Source organism: Martes martes, assembly GCF_963455335.1.
Source record: "Martes martes genome assembly, chromosome: 6".
NCBI lineage: Eukaryota > Metazoa > Chordata > Mammalia > Carnivora > Mustelidae > Martes > Martes martes.
Window position 1 is genome coordinate 74,816,421 of NC_137893.1, and position 26,813 is coordinate 74,843,233.

The 26,813-nt window shown below is 41.8% G+C and overlaps 1 protein-coding gene across 1 annotated transcript in view; it reads left to right on the forward strand.

The window, feature by feature from the left end:
- Positions 1-26,273, forward strand: part of LOC308344337 (uncharacterized protein) — a gene marked incomplete at its 5' end in the record, with an annotated part of 150,263 nt that extends 123,990 nt beyond the window's left edge. The window contains 2 exons of the mRNA XM_080805904.1: positions 25,919-25,993; positions 26,113-26,273. Of these exons, the coding sequence (XP_080662030.1) occupies positions 25,919-25,983 (65 nt within the window). The 3' untranslated portion in view covers positions 25,984-25,993; positions 26,113-26,273. The remainder of the gene's footprint in view (positions 1-25,918; positions 25,994-26,112) is intronic.
- Between the last annotated feature and the right edge of the window lie 540 nt (positions 26,274-26,813).

The following is a 26,813-nucleotide window of genomic DNA, read 5'->3' on the forward strand; positions in this document are numbered from 1 at the left end:
AGAACCATGATTTCTGAAAATAACTTTAAGAAGTTCGGACCAGTTGGCAACCCAAACCAAATTATCTTACAAAGAACAATGTCCTTTGGGATAAATGTCATTTGAAAACTGAATAAGAATAATATATTAAACCTTGGTCGTGGTAGCTCTGCCCTCTTCTCTGGTTGACTCATGAGCAGGTTGGTAGTAGCAACTCTGAGAAAAGATTATTCTATTGGATCAAATGATACCCCATGCAGCATTGTGACATACAATACTAGTCCTTTAAATTTGAGCTTAATTTCATTTTTAAACTCAATGGACAATTGCCAGTGGGTCACTGGGATCTTGATGGATTCCCTAGCTCTTCCTGACTCTTCTGGTGGGCTGTCAGCTAACCAAACCCAGAACTTCCACTTACTGAACCGCCCAAGGAGATGCTTCAGTTTTGTTTTATCCTCTGACTCTGATGTCTCACATCCAGAAATCTTTCTGGTTGCAATTTTCAGTCTGTTTCCTTTTGTCTCATTCTGAGAGCTCAGCCCTTTCATTCTACCTGAACGGAGAAGCTTCATGTAGAAATTTTTTAACTTGGCTGACTACAAGATTGAAGGCTCTACCCACTTTATGAAAAGGGATTATCTCTTTGAAGCTTTCTTATTTTCATGATATGATTTACGTAGGGGATTCTCTGGGTTTTTTTCCTGTTGTTTGGGTATTAAATTAAATGACCAGAATCTTATAATAATCACCATCATCCCCTGGCAAGTCATAGAATGTTTGTAAGTCCCAGAGACTTTTCATATATTATCTTTAATCTGGACATAATTTTCTAAAATAGGTCTTGAGTTACTCATTTTTCAGATGAGGAAAAGAAGTTATCTGTCCAAGATCATAAAGCTAGTAAATGACAGAGTTTATTATTATAATTACTGGCAGCAGCAATAATTTTTTTTAGTTGTGAAAGCTTTGTGCTAGAATTTGGAGAAAATAAATGACATGCATGGGAAGATGGTGTACCTGAATTCATTTACAGCTTTAAAAAGATGTGAAATGAAGACTAAGGGCTTTGAGGTCCTGGGAAGCTTCTACAATCTCTTGACCAATCAGGTATTTTGACATCTATTATCACCCATTTTTTTCCAATTGGTAAAGAGAAAAGTTTTGTTTATTTACATACATGGATTTCCAAGGTTTGTTACTTTAGATCTTTTATCTTCTGGAGTGAATGAGTATTTTTTTTTCTTCTAATTAGTTTTTAAATTGATTGAAAAAAATCTACTAGTTCACAAATTTCACAAGTGTGTATTATGTCATGTACAGGCATTGGAAAATGGCTGTTTAGAAGATTTATATTCAGTCACCCCATTCAGATACAAATAAAGAAGACAAAATTACCTTCCTAGAGCTGAAGGTAGCCTTCCAATGAGGCATATTTCAGAACACGGAACAGACAAATCTGTTATAATGAGGACATCATTGTGGTAGCTGACAAGGTTAGAGTACATAGAAATTATTACAGTACAAAATTCCTGTATGTAATATGTAATTCCTCTTACATACAGAAATGAAAGAAGTTGATATTGTGTTACTGGATGTAATAGGATTTTATAAATAGTGAGTACATAATCCTTACTAAACTTAAGAAGGGCATGGTATTGGGAAAGCTTTTCTCAACAAATTGATGTGCATTATGCATTCAAGTTATATGCTCCCCATTCCCCCACAAATCTGTGCTATGCACCGTAGGGGAGCACTTGTGAGATATGTATTTGGGAATCCTTATATCCCCATGATATTCTATAACATCTCCTCACAACATTTGCCAGTTTTAAATTGTCCATTTATTTCAAGGATCAGTTGACTAATGGCCAGCTCTCTCACTGGGCTGCAAACTTCTTGACGACACGGACCACACTTGCTTTGCTCACCATTGGATCTGTCTGGCATGGTTTCTGGCACATAACATGTGCTCATGTCATAGTTGTTAAATAATTTTTTTTTAAAATTTTATTTATTTGAGAGGGTGAGCGAGAGAGAGCACAAGCAGGGGAGCAGCAGAGGGAGAGGGAGAAGCAGGCTCTCCACTGAACAGGAAGCCTGATGTGGGACATGATCCCTAGATACCGGGATCATGACCCAAGCTAAAGGCAGATGCTTAACCGACTGAGCCACCCAGACCCCTATTAAATAATTGTTAAATGACTGAACAAATTCTTGCTTTCCTGGAATTATAGTCTAAGAAGGAGGCAAGCTAGATACAACACCTATATGCCTCTTAGTCTCACAGTGGGAAGAGGACTGTACTGGTAACTTGCGTGCCCCAAGAATCTCCCAGTCCTTCCAATTCTTGCTGACAAGTAGAAGGGGAAGAAGGGTGGGATAAAGCATCTGGTATGTCCATGTTACAATCAGCATGAGGATAGTGACGTCCAGTTTCTCAGAGAAAAAGGGAATTTTTCATCTGAGTTGGGGTCAGATAGCCAAGGATATTCAATAATATTTTTAGGAGAGGGGTTGTGGAGCTCTCTTTTATAAACTTTTGGGGGACCAACTCACTTCCAGATCACTGAAGTCTAAATTTGGGAAGAGCCAGCAGGATCCTGGCTGATTTCCTTTGCCACGGACCTGCAGGGAGAAGCAAGCTGATCCTAAAGGCTTGTAGTCCTGAAGAAAGGACATCAGGACTCTAACCGCTCCCTTAGAATACCTTTGTTATGCAGTTTCTTCCTCTATCCTTTTATCCAGGTTGTCAGTTTTACTCTCCAGAGACCCGACTGATTATTTCAATGATTTCTTCACAATAATCCGCGGGTCCTGGTTCTGATCAGCAAACTGGATGTTTGTTTCATTTTTTAGATATTCCCTTGATTGGTTCCTGGTTCCCTGTCTCCATATTTTGCATTTTTCCCTAAAAGAACAGCATCTGCCATCTGCCATATCAATCCTATAATTGATCCAAGTCCTTTCATATTTGATTAGTCTTCTGAAAGCTATGAGAGTGTCATTTGCTCTCTTAAAAAGTTGGTTTCTCTGGATGTCTATACTCCAGTGCAGCTAAAATCCTCAAATTTGTGATGCCCACAAATGGGCACACCATCTGAACAAATAAGTACTCATTCATTGGCATGTGTTATCCTTTTTTTGAAAACTCAGTGGCCAAAAGACAATATTTACGAATTCTAATTCCCCAAAGTGGAGGATTTATAGACTCAAGAGTTGACAATTTCAGTCCTTTACATGTGCCTCTTTGTGATTCTGTTCAAAAGTGTATCCTGTTTGGGTGTAAGTTTTCCAAAAATAAACCATTACCATAAAAAAAAGTTAAACTAAGTCCATAAACATTGTTTAATTACGTGCAACTAACTGGCATGCTTATTGGCTTATGATACACAGAGGAGAAAGTAGGCTTTATTAATGGAAATTGACATAGAACCAGAATTTCAGAATAAGAAGACATTTTTGAGGGGTTCCTGGGTGGCTCAGTTGGTTAAGCCTGTGACTCTTGGCTTCAGCTCAGGTCATGATCTCAAGGTTGTGAGATGGAGCCCTGCATTGGGCTCTGCACTCAGTGGAGACTCTGCTTGTGATTCTCTCTCTCCCTCCTCTCGGCACCCCCCCCCACCCCCGCTCATGCTCTCTCTCTCTAAAAAACAAACAAATCTTAAAAAAAAAAAAAGACATTTTGAGCATCTGGTTTTACCCTGTTGTTCTTCGAAGAAATTAAGTGTCTTGTTATTTCTCATTCTTTTGGCTGCAGATGGAGAATAGACTTGTCCAAGTTTACAGAGTATTAGTATCAGAGCTGAAATTAGACCAAGTTCTCTGGACTCTTTAGTCATCATGCTACGCTACCACCCAAATATTTAGATGGATTTATTTGGTAAACATGTTATCATTCTGTATAAGCAGGGGGGTGGTGATGGGCGTGAGCACAGATGAGTGATGAATAATGGGGTAAGGAGGTGAGAAACTGTATTCTTTTTTCCCATTTTTTTTTGTTTGTTTTTTAAAGATTTTATTTATTTATTTATTTGTCAGAGAGAGAGAGAGAGAGAGCATACAAGCAGGCAGAGAGGCAGGCAGAGGCGGAGAGAGAAGCAGGCTCCCTGCTCAGCAAGGAGCCCAATGCGGGACTCGATCCCAGGACCCTGGGATCATGACCTGAGCCAAAGGCAGCAGCTTAACCCACTGAGCCACCCAGGCGTCCCCCATTCTTCTTCTTATAGAGAAATTTTCGAACTCAAAGAGGTTACCTTGAGTATGTTTGGAAAATTGGATGATAATACCTGAACACTATTGAGGTTTATGTAAAAGTAATGTAGGTTCAAGTATCTCTTCAAATTGAAATCTTGTTAGTTTTCTTGAAAAGTAGATTGGTGTTCGAGAGATTTTCTAATAATTCATTTTCTGGTGCTGATGGAAGAGGAAGCAGAAGTGAGCTTACACTGAAAAAAACTGATGAAAAGGGAACACTTTTCTAACAAAGTGATCTTTTGCCTAATCAAAAAAATAGTTTTGGTAGGGAGGAAAATGGTTATCAAAACAGGTGTGAATCTCTACATGACATTCTATAATCTTCCAGGTCCAGGTTTAAATGCAAATTTCAACATTCACTTAAAAGGCAATAGTTTAAAATGCACAATTTATTTATTTATTTATTTTAAAAGGTTTATTTATTTGAGAGAGAGTGCACTTGTGTGTGAGGATGGGGAGAGGAGAAGGTAGAGGGAGAGGGAGAAAGAGAATCCTCGGGCAGACTCCCCACAGAGCACGGAGCCCGGGGGTGGGGCAGGGCTTGATCCCAGAACCCTGAGATCATGACCTGAGCCAAAATCAGGAATCATAAGTCAGGTGCCCCTAATGCACAATTTAAATTTCACATATATGGAGACTTCAGATTTTTCTGGATCTTCTCCTCCAGCACTGTCTTCCACACATTCTTTTTTTTTTTTTTTTAAGATTTTATTTATTTATTTATTTGACAGACAGAGATCACAAGTAGGCAGAGAGGCAGGCAGAGAGAGAGGGGGAAGCAGGCTCCCTGCAGAGCAGAGAACCCGATGTGGGGCTCGATCCCAGGACCCTGAGATCATGACCTGAGCTGAAGGCAGAGGCTTAACCCGCTGAGCCACCCAGGCGCCCCTCTTCCACACATTCTTAATCTTTCTTTAGCCCCCTCTTCAGTCCCGATGTATTGGAAGCTCACCAACCTTACAGGTCATGTTCAGAGATAGCGGCTACGAGAGGCAAAAATACCAGGCCTTCAACTTTGTCCAAGTTTAAGTGAACACAAGATCACATGAACAAGAGTGGACACGAGGTGTTTGCAGACATAGCATAGAGGACAGGTCAGTGGAGCTTTCCAAGTCGTTCCTTTGGGTTGATTTAATGTCTATGAGCACATGGGTTGTCTTTTTTTTTTTTTTTTAAGTAAACATAAAATAATAAAACCACGTTTCAGGGCATTAAGTAGATAAATGGAGGAAAAAATTTTAACCAAAAATAATTATGCCTCATTTAAATCTCATGAGCTATTGCTACTTGACAAAGCAGCTGCAGTTTTAGGTAATGGCCAAGTGGGAGCTAATATGCACTTTCCATGCTAGGAGTTGATTAGAAATACTGACCTATTGCTCTAAGTAACATATTAGCTAATCCTTCCTTTGATGGAAAAATACATACATAAAATCCTTTTAAAACCCCTATGGTGTGTGTGTGTGAGAGGGGGGTGAGATTGAGGGAGTGAGGGGTGCTGTGTATATGTGGCTGCGTTTACGGGATAGGTAGGTAGGGGCATGGAAAGGCCTTTCTATAGGCAGTCTATGCTGTAGCGACAATATTTTGAATATTCCTATGTGCAAATTGGTGAATCTCAAATAAATTCATGTTGTAACAGGGCTCCTAAAAACATTTGAATATAATTTTAAGAGGCTGAGTGGATCTATAACCTGTCATGACAAGTATAGTTGTCAGACATAATATAGAACACCCAGTTAAATTTGAATTTCAGATAATCAGCAAGTAAATTCTTAGCATAAGTTTAGTCCCGAAGACTGCACAGCATATATTTATACTAAACATTTATCATTGTTTAGCTGGAATTCAGATTTAACTGGGTGTCCTGAATCTTTATTTGCTAAATCTGGTAAGCTAATAACTAAGTAAATATATGGAAGCCATGCCTTCAAATTATTTAGTCAACCTAGCTTGAATGTGCTATTTCAATATAAAGGAGCTGTTTTGTCAACACTCGAAAAAGTTACGATGTGCGGTTGTGTCAATACCAGAAAGCTCATGTGCCTGGTTTTTGCCTCTTTCTTGTTTTATTTTATTCAATCCTCCTCCAAAGCCCTTACAGTTATATGCATTCACTTTGAGGGAGGATACCACATTTTAGCTATTCCCTTATCCTTGAAGACAAAAGCTTGGAAAAATTAGGACCATACTGGAGTCCTAGATACATCAAGTATGCTCTCCAGCAAAATGCAATGTATTGTTTCAAGCTGATTTTCCCCCTTTTCCTTGGGAGAGAAGTACAGCATCTTAAACTAAAGCACACTTCAGCCGGCCCCCTGCTCCTTGCTGGGTGCCCAAGCCACAACACAGGGCTTTCATCTAGGCTTCAAAGTGTGGTGGAGGGAGCTGGGGGGAGGGGAGTGGAGAAGAAAGGGAGGGCCCGTTGAATGCAGAAAAGGAAACAAACAAACAAAAACGGAAAATGGAATGGGTTAGGGAGAAGGAGAAGTCCTCTATCTCTCCATGATCACATCCCTGTGGTCTGGCTGGGCTCCGGAGGCAAAACCCTCACAGGTTTCCCCTGTTGTGTGTATGTATGTGTGTGTGTGTGTGTGTGTGTGTGTGTGTGTATATATATATATATTTTTTTTTTTTTTGGTCGTTCTTGCCTCTTCCCATGCTGGGAAGATTCTTGTCATCCCTCACATATTTTATCCACAGAAAAGGCTGCCCTGCCCTGGGCTTGGTGATTGAGGCTGTGCCCCTGGTGTGCCACTCTATCACTGGTTCCCAAGGCTGTCTAGCCTGGGAAAAGCTGCATGGACACGTTCCAAAATCAGCATTACATGCATCATTGTTCTTACCCTCCCTGATTAGAGTGCACACAATGAAAACAACAGCAACAGCCTCGTTTTCTAGCCCTCCTCCCCACAAGGCAGTTCTTAGTCTGTTTTTCTTTCTCTGGGTCTTCCTGCAAGTTAACCGCTTCAGTGCTGGGGGAGCCCCGGACCTCACAGCGACTGCCCTGCCAAGTTGCTTTGTGCCTCTGGAAGGTCACTCACGGCTCTGGGGCAACGTGGGGAGGCAGGCAGCACTGCCCTACCCCTGGAAATCTGGGCAAAGCAACTCATGGGGTGAAAAGTCCAAAGCTGTGTGTGGTACTGCCGGGTTAGCTGTGGGCAGGCATTCCGGGACAGCTCCTCTCAGCCCTGAGGTTGGTGAGGGGCCCTGAGGTTCTTATCCGTAAAGTGGGGACAGACAGAAAGGGGCGGGGGTGTTTTAACTCTAAAAACCACAAAATGAATGAAACCTGTTGGGTTTAGTTTTTGAGTCTCAATTATGCATAGGAAACTCTTCTCAACCTTCCTTGGAACTTTTTCTTTTTAAAGATTTTATTTATTTATTTGACAGAGAGAGATCACAAGTAGGCAGAGAGGCAGGGAGAGAGAGAGAGAGAGAGAGAAGCAGGCTCCCCACTGAGCAGAGAGCCCGATGCAGGACTCGATCCCAGAATCCTGAGATCATGACCTGAGCTGAAGGCAGCGGCTTAACCCATTGAGCCACCCAGGAGCCCTTCCTTGGAACTTTTGAATAAAATATTTTGAATAAAATCTTTATAACCATTTGCAAGCATGTGGGACTATTGGGTGGGGAATGGCAATTTTTACTTTAAAAGCTATGGGGCAAATCCAAGGCCTATTAGAATAAAATGAAAATTCTGTTACAAAGAAAAAAAAAAGAAGGAAAAAGACCACCAATATGCAGCTTGTGACTTCTTTATTTAAATTAATTAAGGATACATGACATTCCAGTGTAAGTGAAGAATTTGAATGTTCCTCTGGATTACAGTGTAACATAACTGGTCTGACTTCTGTTAGGAGTGTGAGGGGATGAAGGGGCTATGGGAGGCTCTGTGAGCATGTGGTAGTCCATTCAAAGTTGTAACTCAAGCTCTTTATAGACTGCACACCGAACCCCTCCACACATCCAGAATCCCAGCCCCTGGGGAGAAGGACTTTAACTCAGATGTGGAGACTGGCGTTAGTGGCTGTATTTCTGGTATCTGTCCAGAGACCAGGCATTATATATGTTTATGGTCTGGACGGGGGAGTTGGTCATGAACTTGCCTTCAGCCTGGTCAGAAAGACGAAAGGCTGAGGTTTACTTCTGAGGCCCTATCCTTGACTTTTAAGTACTTTTAGGACTTAAAACAAGTAGAGAATGATCCTAAGTATTATGAGTTCTTAGAATGTAGTACTTTGTGGGTGCTGCGCAAACGTTTCCTCCAGGCTGACACGGATGTCATTTTCCTGCTACTTAAATAAAGAACCACAGGGTTGCTATTAGAAAACCATTGTCTTTTATTGACCTGTGCAAGTGAAGAGGCTTCTTTCCTCTTTTTTCTCCCCCCTTCCCTCTTCCACACGAGGCCAGATGCATGATGACTGTAATTGACATAATACTGTTAGCTATTTTTGATAAATGGCATTTTGGGGACCACACATCACATCCATTTCCCAGAAGTTTAATTGTTGGTCATTTATTTGTCTCCCTGCAAATACCTACACAAGATGTCCAGTGTCTCAAAAACAAACAAATAAGTGAAAAAAAACTCCAAATCAAAACCCCAACTGTGTCACTGACCCAAGAAATGAATTTTCTTGCCAACCATAAAAAATCTCACAGTGGGAATTGAGATAGAGAATTATAGTATGATGCTTGAGACAAGAGTAGACCTAGTTTGTCTAAGAGAAGCTGAATTGGTTCTAGTTTTTCTATTTTTCAAGGCTGTAAATGTCCTTTTTATAAGGAAAGCTTATTTCTTGGGACTCAGGATACAACGAGGGAGGCGATGCAACACCATGTCATCTTATAGGCTTTTTCTCTACTCCCAAACACTCTGAAGATAAATGCTTGTGATGAAGTTAGACTATTTACAATATTACATTATATCACTGAATTTCTTCCCTGGAAATAGAACTGCTTGCTGGCACTTGCATTAGTATCTCAAGTTGACTCTTCTTGAGTACATATGGAAGCTATCTTGGTGCAGAGATCTTTCTTATCTGCAGCCCCAGCTTATCCTGAATGGTTCTTGATGTGGGAAACAAAGGCAGAAGAAAGATATTAAATTTCCTCACTACCTACAGCCCATTGATGAGTCCTTGAAACAGGCAGAGTGAAATTCCTCTAGGAACTCAGCTTCCTCCATGTTAATTCTTTGCTAAGGGCAAAAGACAATCTTAGCTCAACCCCCAGGCTCCTGTAAGTCTACTTCAACATATAAAAATTCCTTTGGAAACTTCCTTTATCTTTACCCTCCAAGGTACATGTTGGCAATCATCCTCCAAGCACATGACCCACCGATATACATCTGAAGTGTCTCATGACTGAGTTTTTACTAAACAGTAATAAATGACCTTTTCTCAGCAATAGCTAGCCCCCTCAGGATCCTGGAGACCTTGTTTCCTAAATACCTGGGAGTCTTACACTATCCCTAACCCCCTGCCAACTTGAAGGTATATAATGGGCCACTCCTCACGACCCCAGCACAGCTCTTTCTGCCCACGGGTCCTGTCCCCACCTTTTTGCACCAAAGACATCTCAAGAATTCTTTCTTGGCTTCAAACTCTAACATCTTTCCTATATCAGTTCTTCCCAGAGAGGAGCTGTTCAAGCCAGTAATGGAGCAGAATGGGAGCAGGAGCACAGGATTTGGAGCTGGAAATCTTGTACTTTGACTTCGGCTCCATCACTTGGTAGCTTTGGGACAGTCAGCCACTTTCTCACTGTTCCTACCTCTCAGAACTTACGCGAAAATTATATGAGAGAGTAGATGAAAGTGCTTTGTAAGGTGTACTTAAATTTTAGTTGTTAAAATCTTATTGTGTGAAAATGAGATTTACCACTGAAGCAAATCGATTTACAGTGTGTAATGCTTAGGGAGTTTTATTATTATTTTTTTAAGTGTAGCTCTGCATTAGGCAATCTCTTTTTTTTTAAATTTATTTTAATAAACATATAATGTATTTTTATCCCCAGGGGTACAGGTCTGTGAATCGCCAGGTTTACACATTTCACAGCACTCATCATAGCCCATACCCTCCCCAATGTCCATTTCCCCACCACCCTCTCCCGTCCCCCCTCCCCCCCGCAACCCTCAGTCTGTTTCTTGAGATTGAGTCTTTTATGGTTTGTCTCCCTCCCAATCCCATCTTTTCATTTTTTCTTTTCCTTCCTCCCCCCAATCCCCCCGCCTTGCATTTCCACTTCCTCATATCAAAGAGATCATATGATAGTTGTCTTTCTCCAATTGACTTATTTCGCTAAGCATGATACCCTCTAGTTCCATCCACATCGTAGCAAATGGCAAGATTTCATGTCTTTTGATGGCTGCATAGTATTCCATTGTGTATATATACCACTTCTTCTTTATCCATTCATCTGTTGATGGACATCTAGGCTCTTTCCACAGTTTGGCTATTGTGGACATTGCTGCTATAAACATTCGGGTGCACGTGCTCCTTCGGAGCACCACGTTTGTATCTTTAGGATATATACCCAGTAGTGCAATTACTGGGTCATAGGGTAGCTTTATTTTCAGTTTTTTGAGGAACCTCCACACTGTTTTCCAGAGTGGTTGCACCAGCTTGCATTCCCACCAGCAGTGTAGGAGGGTTCCCCTCTCTCCGCATCCTCACCAGCATCTGTCATTTCTTGACTTGTTAATTTTAGCCTGACTGGTGTGAGGTGGTATCTCATTGTGGTTTTGATTTGTATTTCCCTGATGCCGAGGGATGTGGAGCATTTTTTCATGTGTCTGTTGGCCATCTGGATGTCTTCTTTGCAGAAATGTCTGTTCATGTCCTCTGCCCATTTCTTGACTGGATTATTTGTTCTTTGGATATTGAGTTTGATAAGCTCTTTATAGATTTTGGATACTAGCCCTTTATCTGATATGTCATTTGCAAATATCTTCTCCCATAGGCAATCTCTTTGATGCTATTTCAGAGAGAGCGTTTCCACACACAGAGATATACATACACAAAATGCTTAAACTTGAATGATAATTGCATTAGTTTCCTAGCGCTGCTATATAAAGTACTACAAACAGGTGAACCATTGCAATTTCTGTGAGCCCAGCCAACAGAATGATTCTTTCCTCAGGCCAGGCCCTCACTTCCCCTTGCCTGGACTATTGAAGTAGTCTCTTCCTTGAGTCTTCAATTGACTATTGCAATTGCTCTTCCTTGAGCAATATCTTCCTTAGGTCTTCCTTGAGTCTTCTCCTTGAAGGGGCTGCTAGAGTGAGATTTTAGAAAACAAACCTGATCATGTCACTCCCTGTATTACACCATTTAACGGCTCCCAGGAATGCTGCATGGGGAGCTGTTCCAAGCTTGGCACCCAAGGCTCTATAAGCAGAAACTGCTGACCCAAATTTATCTGCTCAAGATTCACCCTCAATACATCTAATCCGTTCATGTCTCTCCCATCATTTGTCACGTTTTCATATTTAGTGGATGATGTTTTGTCTGTCTTTTCTACCTAGAGAATTTCTATTTAGCCTACAAAGTCCATTTCAAATAGCATCACCTTTGAGAAGCCATACATGACTACCCTAGTTGGAAATAACCATTCTCTTTTCTGTATCACCATTTTGTTAATATTTATTTCTAATTTTGTACCTATCATTGAATTATAACATTAGTGTGTGTGTGTGTGTGTGTGTGTGTGTGTCTGTACTAGATAAGATGTTGCCTAAGGGCTGGGGTGATGTCCTTGTCTTTGAGTCATGGCCTATACCTTTTTTATTTCCAAGTGTCAAACACATAGTTGGTACTCAAAAACATTTTATTAAATTGAATTAAAGAACCAGTTCTTGACAAGAAACTGAAACCAGCAGTCATGGTCAAATGGTTTTTGTTTTTTTTTTAAAATATGTGTTGTTGTTGCGTTAATGAAAACAGAAAGGCGTGTTTTGGCACAGCTGTCTGGCAAACCTGGGTTAAGTTCTAGTGCAAACAGCTGCGTTGCTGTGACTTGCTATAAGACATCCACTTCACACAGTGCTGTGTGCTGTGGGGCCCATGGAAGGCAGCCAGGCCCAGGGCTGGCACTTACCTGAAAACACTTGGGTTGAGTTTCTATTGTCATGGCAGTTAGGCAGCCGCTTGTAATTATTCCCTTCAACTGGCAGCCTTGCCTCACAGAGCATACTCTGCAAGGGCTGGACTCCCAGACGAGTAGCTCTGGGTTACCACCTTCAGTGTTTCGGGGCCGCGAGCTGTCCCCAGGTTGCCCGGGAGCTGCTTGCCTATAGCTTCAGCCCGTGTCACAGGACTGCAAGCTGTAAATCACCAACCCCATTAATAGTCATGGCGACCAACAAGGGGACGAGAACCGCAGTGGGGCTGGGGTTCTGGGTGTACTCGCTTTTATTCTCCTAGTGCACTGGCCTCTTTCATATGCTGCTGTGGAACCCTGGGAAGTGAAAGCTCAAGCTTCTCTAAAGAGTCAGCCGAAGCTGGGATAGGAAAAGAAGTGGGTGAAGCCTTGGACACTGCTGAGGTTGACAGAGGAGAAAGACACGTGCCTCAGGAAGGATGACAGTGAGGCTAGAGGGGCCAGAAGCTGGGGGACTGGCGCTGAGCCTCGACTGAATGAGGATAGTCTTCTTGTTTATATTCCCTGTTGTATGTAAATGAGGGATGGAAACACACGATTATCCGTCCTCTCTTTTTGGTCAGTATGAGCATCCAGACCTCTCCTCCAACCATAGTGCCTTCAGATACCACTAACTGATCATTGGTATGTGCCACTGCCTGCATTTGTCTTTGTCTTAATTCTACGATGAGACTGAAGCTCTCTGAAAGCAGGATCCATATCTCATCCCTCTCTGCTGTACGTAACAGTTTCCTACACCAGATCGCACACAAATACCTCTGAAACTGGAGGATCTTGAGCATAAATATTGCAGGCACGATCCCTCCTTATCCAGGAAAATGGGTCTCTTAAAGGGGGCAAAGACCCATGATGATTTTGGAGGAGAATCCTCATTTGGTGGGTAAAAGAGCACCTAGGCTTTATCTTATTACTGCTGTTGGCAATGAAAGTACAATAATTATGCAACCTTTAGAAGCATAATGACCAGACTTTGGAGTACAAAAATAAATCACAGTGGGTAAATGGATCATTAGAGCTATGTTACCAGAGAGCTCCCGATCTACTTTATCTTACACGTTCCAACTTGGTAAATGCATGAATTCGTTGAAAATTCTTATTATCAAGGCCTCCGAAGTGTAAGGCACCCTGTCAGGCCTTATTACAAAGGATGAAAAGAATCCGTCTACTTGGGAGCCTGTTTCTAAAAGTTTTCTATGAGGAAATGTTATACTGTAGGAAAGAATATCACCTCAACACGGGACTCAAATCACTTTGCAAGGAGTGTGTGTCAGGTGAGCAACACAGCCCTCTAGGTAGTAAAGGGTCCCCAGTGATATTTCTCAACTAATAAAGCTGATAAAGTAAAACAAGCTCATGGTACCTACAAATCATTGCCTTCCTGATGCAAAAGACCAGTGCCGCCGGACTGCCTCTTACACACAGCAAATCGTTCTGGCGCTCCATTATAGTAAGAAGCCTGCCTGTCACAAAGACCCCTGAGTCCTTCCCATGAAATGTCAAAAATACTGTAAATATTAATGATGGGCCAACCTCAGAAGTGTTGGAGCTTTAGCCTGGGAAAAGATCCAAGATTTTGTGACCCTATATAAACACTTTTGATCTTGAAAAATTGGTCTGTAAATCTTACAAGAACAGGTTCTTTCCCAAGATTTATAGTATGGTTTTGGTTTGGTGCACCTTATGTGGTAATTTGGGGGGAAATTTTGCTATTTATTCCTCTTTACTTTTATCATTCTGACCAAAACAAGATGCACCAGGATATATGTGTTTTATAAGAAAATCAACTGGATTCTCATTTCACAGAAAACTCATTTTATCTCTGAAAACAGGGTGAGAATGTGTTCACAAATCCTTCTATTACTTAAATTAATTCAACATTTCCAATGACTTTTCTGCATATGTTATATTTAGGAAGAAAATAAATACACATTGAGTTTCTCATGATGAATATGACCAAGTGTAAACTGAGAGTAAGACTCAAACAATACATTGTTAGCACTTTGTATATTACACTTAATTCACACTTATTTGGACATATGTGCATAATGTTTCTGTAACATGCAAACACAATATGTTTATATAAAAGAGTCCATCTGATCTGATACACCACTGAGGTCACATTTTCTGAAGCTCCATTTTCATGAAAACCATGGAAATGTGTGGATTTTTTTGTTTTCTTAAAGATTTTATTTATTTATTTTACAGAGAAAAAGACACAGTGAGGGAGGGAACACAAGCAGGGGAAGTAGGAGAGGGAGAAGCAGGCTCCCCACTGAGCAGAGAACCCCATGTGGGGCTCGATCCCAGGACCCTGAGATCATGACCTGAGACAAAGGCAGACACTTAATGACTAAGCCACCCAGGTGCCCTGGAAATGTGGGTTTTTAAAAAAGATTCTACTATAGTTCAGTTTCAAATCTAGTAAAGTCCAGGGGAGGAGAGTTATAGTGCAGAATTTCACCAGTCATGTTCTTTGGGATGTAAACATGTACGACCTGAGTAGTATTCTATGGTGATAATTTTTGAAACTGTCTTATCCAAGCACATCTTTTTACTATAAGACTTCTCAGAACCTTTAAAATGCAAATGTTCAGTTGGATTTTTCACGTGGAGCCTCTCCCGAGAGAGTAAGCATTCATGAACCAAATTTGGGGCATACTGGTATAGAGGAAAATGTATTATAACTGAGGTAGGAAGAGTCAGATTCATGTCCTGATTCTGTCATTTACTTGAAATGTGTTTGTTTTTTTTTTTTTAAAGACTTTATTCATTTATTTGACAGACGGAGATCACAAGTAGGCAGAGAGGCAGGTTGAGGGGGCGGGGGGGGGGGAGCAGGCTCCCCGCTGAGCAGAGAGTCTGATGTGGGACTCGATCCCAGGATCCTGGGATCATTACCTGAGCCTTAACAGAGGCTTAACCCACTGAGCCACCCAGGCGCCCCTTGAAATGTGTTTTAAGAAGAGTGCCAAATTCTAAAACAAGTACATTAGTTTGGATGATCTTCAGTGTTTTGGGTTTTAGCATTTTTTATGAGGTTTCCACCTTGGACAATATGTTTTTTTGTTGGTTTCTTTTTATTCCCTGGAGGCCTAGCAGAGTGCCTGACGTTTTGTTGGCCTTTAATAAATGTCGATTAAATTGAACATAGCCTTTTAAGCTTTACAAATCATTAATGTAGCCATTTTTTTTAATTAATTACTTTGAACAAATCGTTTCTTCTCTCTGAACCTGTTTCCCTGCTTATAAAATTTAGGTATTTGGCCATTGGATTTCACATCTTTTTTATTATTAGCAATATTTTTCATATTCCTGGTAGCACATGGATCTTTCTTCAGATGTAATCTTAAACAGAAGTCCAGTGTGTAAACCAGATCAGAAGTGGAGCTGCTCAGTTGGGTCCACGACCATTCCCACACTCCCTCATCTCAGCCTACCCTTGACTTTTTTTTCTTGCCCCTATCCTCAGGTATGATTGAGGAACCCCTAGGTTCTGAGTGATACTGATATAGATAATCTCTCTAAAGTTTCACTGAGGTCAAACATCTTAGATTTTGCTGGAAAAATATGAAATTCTTATTGCTGAGATTAGTAAGCTTTGGGGGGAATAAAATGTCATCAAACTCCTCTCTACCTGGAAAAAGAATGTACCCTTTTCATGAACCATAGTCTGAAACAAATGCCACAAAAATCAAGCACTTACAAAAACTACAAATGACAGATTCAACTTTCACTGTAGTAACATGTGAAAATAAAAATGATTTTCATTTCATAGGTATACATGGTAACAGCCTGTAAGACATCTCTATTCTTGGAATAGCTTTACGGCCAAAACTGAAATAATTGTACTTTATCATAGTTTAATAGACTCTCATCTCTGTAATTTACATAACGGAGACCAGAAATATACAGATATTTCACATACATTTAAGAAGTCAAAAGTAGGGGCCCCTGGGTGGCTCAGGGGGTTAAGCCTCTGCCTTCAGCTCAGGTCATGATCTCAGGGTCCTGGGATCAAGCCCCACATCGGGCTCTCTGCTCAGTGGGGGGCCTGCTTCCCCTCTCTGTCTGCCTCTCTGCCTACTTGTGATCTCTCTGTCAAATAAATAAATAAAAATCTTTTTAAAAAAAGAAGTAAAAAGTAGAAATTGATTTGTTAATTATCAATGCATGTAAAGATAGCTAAAAATGTAGCTTAGCATTTCAATTAATATCCGTTGAAACGCTAGGGAAAAGTATATCCGGGGACAAATAGCTGTTAGAAATCACCAGGAAATATTTCCGTGACATGTTTACAAGAGAACCTGATGTGGATATTTTTTTAAAAGATAAACAAGACTAAACTCTGTGTCTGAAGAAGACAAGCTCTTGAAGATTCAGTGGTGATTGTCACTGATACAGGAGTAGTGAGCCACCCGGCATGAAGTCAAGAACCCCTTCCTCTCTCTTCATTGCACGTAGAAGCTGTAGGAATTGTGTGTGTTTATAGCTGTAGGAATTGTGTGTGTTTATAGTCTCTGCCTTCCTCCCTCTAGATAGAGCAGAATTGAGGCAGGACTGGCTGTGTGACTGAAGCAATCATCAAGCCCGGCTTTCTCATCTGCAAATGACACCAAATTTGTTAGGAGCTTGTTGATTTAAAAACAGGTGGCATAGCGTTTTGCAGACAATGTTACTACTATGGGAAAATCTGCACCAACTCCCATTTGGGGACCGGGCTACAACAATCCCTATTACTAGGTCACTGTGTTATCCTGGGGAAATATTTATTCCACAGGTCATGATTCAGAGATCATGTTTAAAATGAGAGTCTGGGCTAAGGGAACAGAGCAAGCACAAAGTATACAAATGCCTCTGAACTAAGCAGCAGGCAAAACCAAAACCAATCTTGGTTTGAGATTAAGGGCGAAAGGCAAGAGTCTAATTCGAAAAGAAAACCAGACATGCACTTATAAATTTTAACCTATGTTAAAAAAAAAATCTGGAAATTACTTTGTTTTTGTTTTTGTTTTTCTTGGTAAAGAGGCGACATGTTAGAATATGGTGTTTTTTTTTTTTTTTAAGCACAATATGGGGAATTTAGAATACAAGAAGATGAATCCTTAGCTGTCATGTCTTACTCAGTGATGGGAAGTTGTGCTTATTTCTGGGCTCCACAACTTGAGAGAAACAGAGAATTTGGAGGGTCTCCAAAGGTGATTATAAGGATGGAAAATAAGTCTTTGGAAGAAAGGATTAAAGAAATGGGCATGAATTTAAAGGAAAATAAAAGAAGCAGCCCTTTGAACATGCACATATTTAAATAATTTTAAAGAATTTACTTCAGTTTCTAGCTCCAGATTATTTTATGGAGAATTTCCTCTCAATAGAAGATCACTAATATGTTATAACATTTCCATAACCAAAATAAGAGTAACCACACACAGCAAATGCATTAAAGTGAGTTCCCTCACTACCATCTGTGGTTTTATATTTTTTATTTGTATAGAACATGGAAACGGCAACCTTCTGGTTGATGAGAAAGTGTGTTTATACCACATTGTGAATTTGATGGCTAGATCTGCTTTTCTACACTTATGGTATATTCGCATACTATGTCAGGTTAACTTCCCTATGTGTCAGTACAACAGGCCAAGAGAAGAAAGAATGCAGAAATTTAGTTTAAAAAATAAACATAAAAACAGAAACAACCCAGCTCTAGGGACTGGCAAGATGAGGCAAGCATCCGATAGGACCAAAACTAGTTTTCTGTGGATTTATGCAATACAGCTAAATGGGATGCTCTAGATGGATGTGGGTCTTCTGCACTTAGTTTTTGGTCCTAGCCCTTATGCAAGGTGCTTAAAAATTTTCTGAACCTTAGAACTGTTATCTGTAGAGGAAGGATCACAACATAAATCCATAAAGTTATTCCTGGTAAGTGAGAGAAAACTTTTCATAGAATTATTGTAAGAATTTTAAATGAGATAATTTATATCAAGTATTTCAACAATGCCTAGTATGCAATAAGCACATAATAAATGTCAGGGATGATGATGATGATGAAGAAGAATCTAACACAGTGCCCACCATATAGTGGGAACTCAAAAGCATTAGTTAAATATGAACTTAATTGAACAAATTAAAAGGAAGTGAATGTTTATAGCAGCAATGTCCTCAATAGCCAAACTATGGAAAGAGCCTAGATGTCCATCAACAGATGAATGGATAAAGATGATGTGGTATATATTTTTATATAATGGAATACTATGCAGCCATCAAAAGAAATGAATTCTTGCCATTTGCAACGACATGGATGGGACTAGAGGGTATTATGCTAAGTGAAATAAGTCAATCAGAGAAAGACAATTATCATATGATCTCACTGATATGAGGAGTTGGAGAAACAAGACAGAGGATCATAGGGGAAGGGAGGGAAAAATTAAACAAGATGAAACCAGAGAGGGAGACAAACCATAAGAGACTCTTATGGTGGCTGGGAGATGGACTTTGGGGAGGGTTTGTGCTATGGTGAATGCTGTGAATTGCGTAAGACTGATGAATCACGGACCTGTACCCCTGAAACAAATAATACATTATATGTTAATTAAAAAAAGAAGTGGTAGAATTCTTCAACATAGGTATAGATATGTAAATATTAAGGGAACTACATTAGAAATATGCAAAATCTTGAAGGGGACTTTTAGAATAACGTGATCATCAAATCACCATATCCAGATGTACATTGCAAAATGGCCAAAGATAATGATAATATGAATAAAAGAAAAACTGACACATAGTACATATTAAAATCGAATGCTTGTTACTCCACGATGTAGTAACTTCAGATAAACTTATAAATACATCCAGGGAGGGCTCAGCAAGTCACAGACTCACGACAGGCTAACACAGAAGCCACCCTCTCCTGCTGGAGGCCACTATCACAGGGAATAACCATGCCCTTGTAGTCTAGCTCTCCAACCCCGGATGGAGGACTCGGACTCCATTCGCTTTTGCTCACGTAGGCTGGCAATTCTTGATCACGCTATAGTAGATCACCTTCGGCCATCGGTGCTTGAGGGTGGCAGAAGGAGACTTCCAGGGCAGCTTTCACAAGAACTCTTGGCTTGCAGACTCTTCAGTGGACCCTTTCCAAATACAAAAGTGTGGGCAGCTTGCCTCTCTGTCCAGTTTGATGTAAGTTCACCCTCTGAATGTAAGTGTATGACATGGACAGAGAGAGGAATCATGAAAGTATAAAATGCCTTTCTCAAGAAAGAAGATTTCAAGCTTAAACACACGGGACCGTGACAACCAGCACACACAGGAGATGACGCCAGCTATCTCCCCAGTCCTGATTTGTGATTCGAGGAGATAGCTCCTCACAGATCCGCATTATGCATCAGAGCAAACACTTATTGTAGAAGAAATATAAAAGAAAGGGTGGAACTGTGAATTGCGACCTTCCTGCAGAAGTGTTCATCACTCTGATAACATTTGAGAGAAGGCAAGCAGAGATGGCCAAAGCTGTCAGCAGGGCAAAAAGTCAGCGAGAGAATTCGCTCCTCTAACCGCATGCCCGGAACGGGAGACAATTCACACTCGAGAATTGTTTCCGAAGTGCCCTAGCTCTCCTTCCAGCCAGCTGCGGGGAAGAGAGCAAAAATCATGGCTGGTGCCTGTGGGCTCCCGGTCTGCAGCAGAGTTTCTCTGGCCACACCTCGCTGTTAAGCTCCACCAAGGTACCCTGCATGCTGTGCTACATTGTAAGCCTCCCACTCCCACCCCCAGAATGAAAAGAGCCACGCCAGCCTGCCAGGACAAGCAGAGATAACCGAAAGCACTCCCGTCAATCATTTGCATTCCGGTTGGCTTGCAAGTCTTGTCTAGGTCATATTATGACTTCTTTATTAGCGTCTAAGGTCACCAGGAGACAGGCAAGTGCATCCTATATCAGGAAGTGTAGTGAGCCTCAGGAGTGAGATATTCAGCTGTAGGACGCACTGGGGCTGAGACTCGGAAATCCAGGGAAATGAGTTAAGCTCAGTCAGACTCCAGGCGCCGCGCTGCCTCCCAGCAGATAGAATGAAGTAGAATAATAGAAGCTTTCCTGCCATTCTCAACATTGGGTTGAATTCCGGTCAGCCCTTCCAGTGGAGTCGTTGAAGGCTGTTTTCTATTCAGCCCCCATGCTGCAGACTGTAACTCACGGGAAGGGGTTCTGGAGAAAGGTTGGCCCCAAGTGCAGCCTTCGTGGTGCCAGGGGAGCCCTCCTGCAGGAAGACAGATTAAGGGGCATATGTACCCTTTTGGTGAGTGAGTGCAAAATTTAGTGCCCATACTGGGCTCCCAGAGAAATTACTGCCTGGCTGATTTAGATCTGGCAACCCCACGTAAACATGAATACTCACATTTCCACATGCTCGCTTGCACAGTGACTAACCACATCTGCCTAAGTCCAGTGGAGAAGGGAAAAAAAAAAAGGCAGCAATGGTCATCTCCTCCACCCACTGGCGAGCCTATGTCCCCGTAAGATAAGCTCTCAGCTTGTCGGGTTTGAGCGAGGCTCATTCTTTTTCATAGTATGATTCCTATTCAAAGTTCAAAAAATTCAGATGACCTCACTGCAATATGAATCAGTAGCCTGAAAACCTTTCCTCTCTGGTGTGATGGTAAAACGCAGTGGTTAAGGGAGGTGGAAAAGCAAGCAAAAATCAGCTCAAGAAGAAGCTTCCTATTTCTATTAACTGATAAAATTGAATACTGCAAGGGCAGAGTTGCCGGTAATGGATCACCAGCTCACCTGTAAGAATCCCACATTCACACGAATAAGTAAAAGCACCAGTGAAATCCTCAACCCGCAGGGTGTGATATTGCAAAAGAAAAAGGATTTTAAGAGTAGGAGACTTTTTTTTTTTTTTTTAAAGAGAGAGCGAGCATATGTGTGTGGATGCAGGAGGGGCAGAGGGAGAGGATGCGAGAAGCTTAAGCAGGCTCTGCCTGATGCCAGACTCCATCTCACAGCCCTGAGATCACTACCTGCGCCAGAACCAGGAGCCAGACACCTAACCGAGTGACTCCCCAGGCACCCCTTAGGAGACCATTTTTAAGAGAAAGCAAGAAGCATTTGTGACGAGCAGGCAGCCCTTTACTTCTTTGCTTTGTCCCAATGTACATGCACATGAAGCTAGTTCACAGGGACACAGTAGAGAAGGACTCTGAGCTGTCAGCCTTCAGCAGGCAGGGAATGGATGTGTAGCTCTGGCAAGGATGTCTTGCTTTCTTGCAGAGAAAGTCTCGGGGCCTAGCAGAGTGCCCAACACAACGTAGGTGGTCAATAAGTATTTTTGAGTGACTGGTGAATGGAAAAGCCGACTGAGGCCATGACCACATGTTACTGCGTATTTAAAAGAAAAAAGAAACATGGAAATGAAATGAGTAAGTTACTGTATGGAGATTTATGGATAGTTGACACTTTACAGATAACGTGATTCTTTTTTAAAGAGGGGGAGCAGAAGGAGAGGGAGAGAATCTTAGACAACAGGCTCCACATTCAGCACGGAGCCCGACTCCAGGCTCGATCTCACAACCCTGAGATCAGGACCCTGAGCTGAAATCGAGAGCAGGTCATTTAACCGAATGAGCCTGTCAAGCACCCCTAAAGATTACATGATTTGAAAGAGCCCTTCCAATGCTCAAATTCTGCACCATTTTTAAAAATAACAGGCTGAATTTTCTTATCATGAGACATATTTAAGCTCTATTCTTTAAGATATTCTTTAGGAGGAAAAAAAACAACAACATTCTGTGGTCGTCTTTGAAAGACTTAGAGAAGCTCCAAGCCTTGAGAAGATGATGATAGATGATGGTAGAAAATTTTCTGTTGGTGGAATTTGGAAGAACATGAGCAATGTCGTTCTCCTGATAGAGCGGGGCTTTATTGAGTTAAGAGCTTGTTTTAATGTAATCATAACGGAATTGCATGCATGATAAAAAAGTTTTGTCTTGGGGCCCGTTTATGTCTGTGTGTGCTATGGGCACGAGAGTGCCGTGGCATCATGTGTGTGAGTGCTAGATGAAAGAGGTTTCAGAGCACTGTTCCCAGCGCCTAGGGACAGCCACTGCACACACAGACCCCAAGCCAGGGGACAGCGCAGAGTGTGTGGCCTTGCCTTCCGAGCAACCAGGCCCCGCTGAGCACACACAGCCCCCAGCAACCTGCCACCCAGGGCCTTACACTTTATCACACTCCAAAATCATGACTACAGAGGGCTCAAGGCATTGACCTTTGGTCAAGTACACATTTCTGATTATTTGAAACAATGTCAGGTAAATAAAATATAACCTCTTGATTATGACCGGTGCTGCAGAAGGGGCAGAGGGAGAGGCGGGGGGTTGGGGGGCGGGAATCTTCATAATGACCTAAAAACCCACAAGGCATTCTGGACATCAAACATCAATGGCAAAGTACCACTTTGATGAGTTAAGTGTAAATGAATCAGAACCAGATGGATTAAATTCCCCTTGAAATATACACAGGATTAAAAATTAAGAGAAGTAGTGCTAGACATAATGGGTTGTTTGAAATTCTAGTCAGAGCATGGGCAATGAATAAACAAAATCCCCTAGAGACGTCTGACAGCTCAGTGAGTGTGCTACCCACCTCTAGGTTCTGAATTCTAATTTGGCACCGTGAGTGGCTGGAGAGAGTTTTGTGTGTATGAATCTAAAAATGTTTACTGGACTCCTGAGAGTGGGCCAAAGGGGGCAAAAAAATTCTTTCAACATTTTATTTGCTTGCTTCGGTAAATAAGATAACGTGGAATGCCACAGAACATGTTTATTAAGTTACCAGCGGGTACGAGTGAATAGTTGCATATGTGTGCACACAGGCGGGCCCAGGCACTTAAAGACACGTGATCATGTTTGACAGATCTTAATAGGTGCTTAAAATGCACACACACACACACAAAGGCATCCACATGTCCGTGTGATGCATCCTGGGCCTGATGTGTGGACCAGCCCTTCAGAGAGTTGCTTTTCTTAGTGATTACTCACCGACACGTGACCCACCACAGAGGCTGCCTGTCCCGAGGGTGATGGCAAACAGGGCCGAGCTGCGGCCCTCCTCGAGCAGAGGCCTAGCGTCTCAGTGCCCCCTGGATTCCACGCACAGGCGGCCAAATAAACAAACAAGGGATTCCAATTTTATGCCTAGTAGCCTCGGCAGTGTTCCTGCAACAGGGTTCTCTCTGTTTATTTACTCTCGGTTCCGCAAAGCTCCCTTGGGGATGTTTGAGGCGGAGGTTTTAGGTTCCCAGACAGTCTGTGGAAGAGGTAGTGACTCTTGTCTTACCAGCCCAATGCAGGAAATACCCCTTTATGCAAGGATATGACACCCAAAGCACAGGCAACAAGAGAAAAAAGAGATAAATTGGACAGACGGCATCTGTCTAAATGTGGAAACTTCTGAGTATCAGAGGGCACAATTCACAGACTGAAAAGGCCACCCATATATTGGGAGAAGGTATGTGCAAATCATAGGTCTGATAAGAAGTTAAAATCTAGAACATATAAAGAACTCCTTTAAGCAAACAACAACAACAAAACCCCCAGTCTGATTACAAATGGACAGAGGACTTGAATAGACATTTCTCCAAAGAAGACATCCAGATGGCCAACAAGCACAAAAGATGCTCAACATCACTCATCATTCGGGAAATGCAAATCTAAATCATAATGAAATACCATCTTGTGCCATTAGGATGGCTACGATCAACAAAACCAGAAAATAGCAAGTGTTGGTGAGGCTTACTGAGCCCTTACTCTGTCCCGGGGGCTATGCTAGGAATTTTGTAAATTACATTCCATGAGATAACACTAACACGGTATGAGAGACTGGATTCCTCCCTTTTACAGTTGAGGAAGCTGAAGCCTGCAGAGCGGAAGCGACCCAGTCAGTTTTGGAGTCAGTGGACCAGTGATCTGACTGCAAGAAAAAACTCTCAACCTATATGCTCTACTGTTTCTAAATTATGTTCTACGGTCATTGACAGGACTCAGAAAGCAGATCATCAGTTATATTAAGTCTCTATAACCAGAACTTCCTATTATCCTAAGTAAGCAAAAAGTTTTCAAAGGAAATAAAAGGAGGTCGTGTACATTTGAAGTAGAGGAACCACAGAACTGGAAGGGACCTTAGAAGTCACTGAACTTATTTCTTGTTGCAAGAGACTCAGACAAATGTTTGCCAAGCCTCTGCATGAGGATGCTCAGCTCGGCGGCACTCATGGCCGCGTGCGGAAGCTGACGCTAGGATCAGACAGCAGGGACTGGTTTCTTCTCAAGACAGCTCTTGTTTCTTAAGTCTACTTTGCAGGGCCACAGGATACTATAACCTCTGTACCACGAGATGATTCCCACTTACCATGTCCACTTCAGTCTCCTCATCTGACTCAAATGCAAATTATCCCTGGCATCATTGGAGACAGCATAGTACAGGGTAAAGAATGGAGATTTTACAGTAAGGATGTCTGTTCAAATTCTGGCTCAATCACTCATTACTTAGGAGATCCTAGGCATGTTAACTATCTTCTCGGAGGGTCAGTTTCCACATCTTCATAAAGATTTATAGGACGGCTCTGACGGTCAGGATGAGCTCATAGACACCGAACTCTAGCAGGCAGTAAGCACGCAGTAACAATTAGCAATGATCCCAAGTTCATCTGTTCTCTGGTAAAGGGACTAAGTGTTTTGCTAACCTGGGTTATTCTCAGACTGTTGGTTGAACTAGAGCCTTCTCTAAACCATAGTACATGGGCAAGTGACCTGTTGTGTGGTTAAGTGGTACAAAAATAGCAACTTTTCAGGCTCCTGGGTGGCTCAGTGGGTTAAAGCCTCTGCCTTCGGCTCAGGTCATGATCTCAGGGTCCTGGGATCGAGTCCTGCATCGGGCTCTCTGCTCAGCAGGGAGCCTCCTTCCCTTCCTCTCTCTCTGCCTGCCTCTCTGTCTACTTGTGATCTGTGTCTGTCAGATAAATAAATTTAAAAAAAATCTTTAAAAAAAACAGCAACTTTTCAAGGGAGATGTTAGTAGTTTGCTATCATTGGTGTGTGTGTGTGTGTGTGTGTGTGTGTGTGTGTGTGTGGTTTCTCCAGCTACATCTAACGAATTTATTTTGGCTACTCAGTCTATGCACATTGATACAGGTCAAGTGTCCAAATAAATTGGAATCTTGGGATACCAGGGTCTGAGACTGGGTTCAAGGTGAGGTTCTTGAACTCCCTGATAATCTGAACTCTCTCCTTAGAGAATTTCAGGGAATGTCTGTCCTTTGTATAGTTCTACTTAGGTTAGGAGAGTCAGAGTGTAGGGTATTCATGAGGCCAGTTTTACAGAGCATGGCTTTCTTCAGACAAATGTCTTCCCTTCCCTGTAGCTCAGGGCGGATTCCCCAGTCCACCTCAAGTCAAGAATGCTATTGGGGTGGAAGCTAATTGTCCTTCCAAACTGTGCTCTTGTCTTCTTCCACAGCGACAGAGCTACAATCTGCATGTGAGTTACCCTGTCAGGACTGCATTCTTCAGGATCCTCTGTAGCAATTGTTGGGTATGTATCTTGGCTCTTGCCAACGAAATGTGGGCAGAGAGGAAGTGTACAATTTCTGCTTTGCTTGCTTAAGAGGAACTCCCTGACCTTGAACTTCTACTTGTTCCCCCTTTCTCCAGGAATCGTGACCCTGAATACCTCATTTGCAAGATGGCAGAACTACCATCAGCCTGGGTTCCTGAGTGGCCACAATGATCAGAGTTGCCTGCTGGCATGAAATTCTGACCTTGGAGTTGTTTCATAAGAGAGGAATAAATTTCTTTGCTCTTTGAGCCACATGATTGTTAGGTCTCTTCTTTTTTTTTTTTTTTAATTTTAATTCTTTTATTTGATATAGATGACATACAATGTTACATTAGTTTCCAGTGTACAACATATTGACTCAACATCTCTATACCTTGTGCTATGCTCATGTTAGTTCTCTTCTTAAAGTCACTTACTGATCCACCTGTTTTATCTAATAACTTATTGATCTCTGGAGCCCAAACAGTCGTTAGTTTCTTCTTTAGTCAATAAGAATTCATTATTTTATTGGAGCCGCTGTTCCAAAGAGAAGAACGGAGAAAAATATTAACTCTACGGGTCCTTTGTTCTTGGAATAACACACAGTGGGGACCATCAGAATTTTCAGTGAGTTCCTTCCGTGGGCATTACCAATCCACACCTAATTTCCAGGTCTGGTTAAGAGTAAGCTAGTGTGCGGAAGGGACAGAGCAGCTAGTAATTTTCTGTGTTCCATCCTTCTTGCAGCCGCACTCGACCCCACAGAGTGCTTGCTTGAGTTTCCAGACACTTCCTTTATATTTAACCATGAGAAACT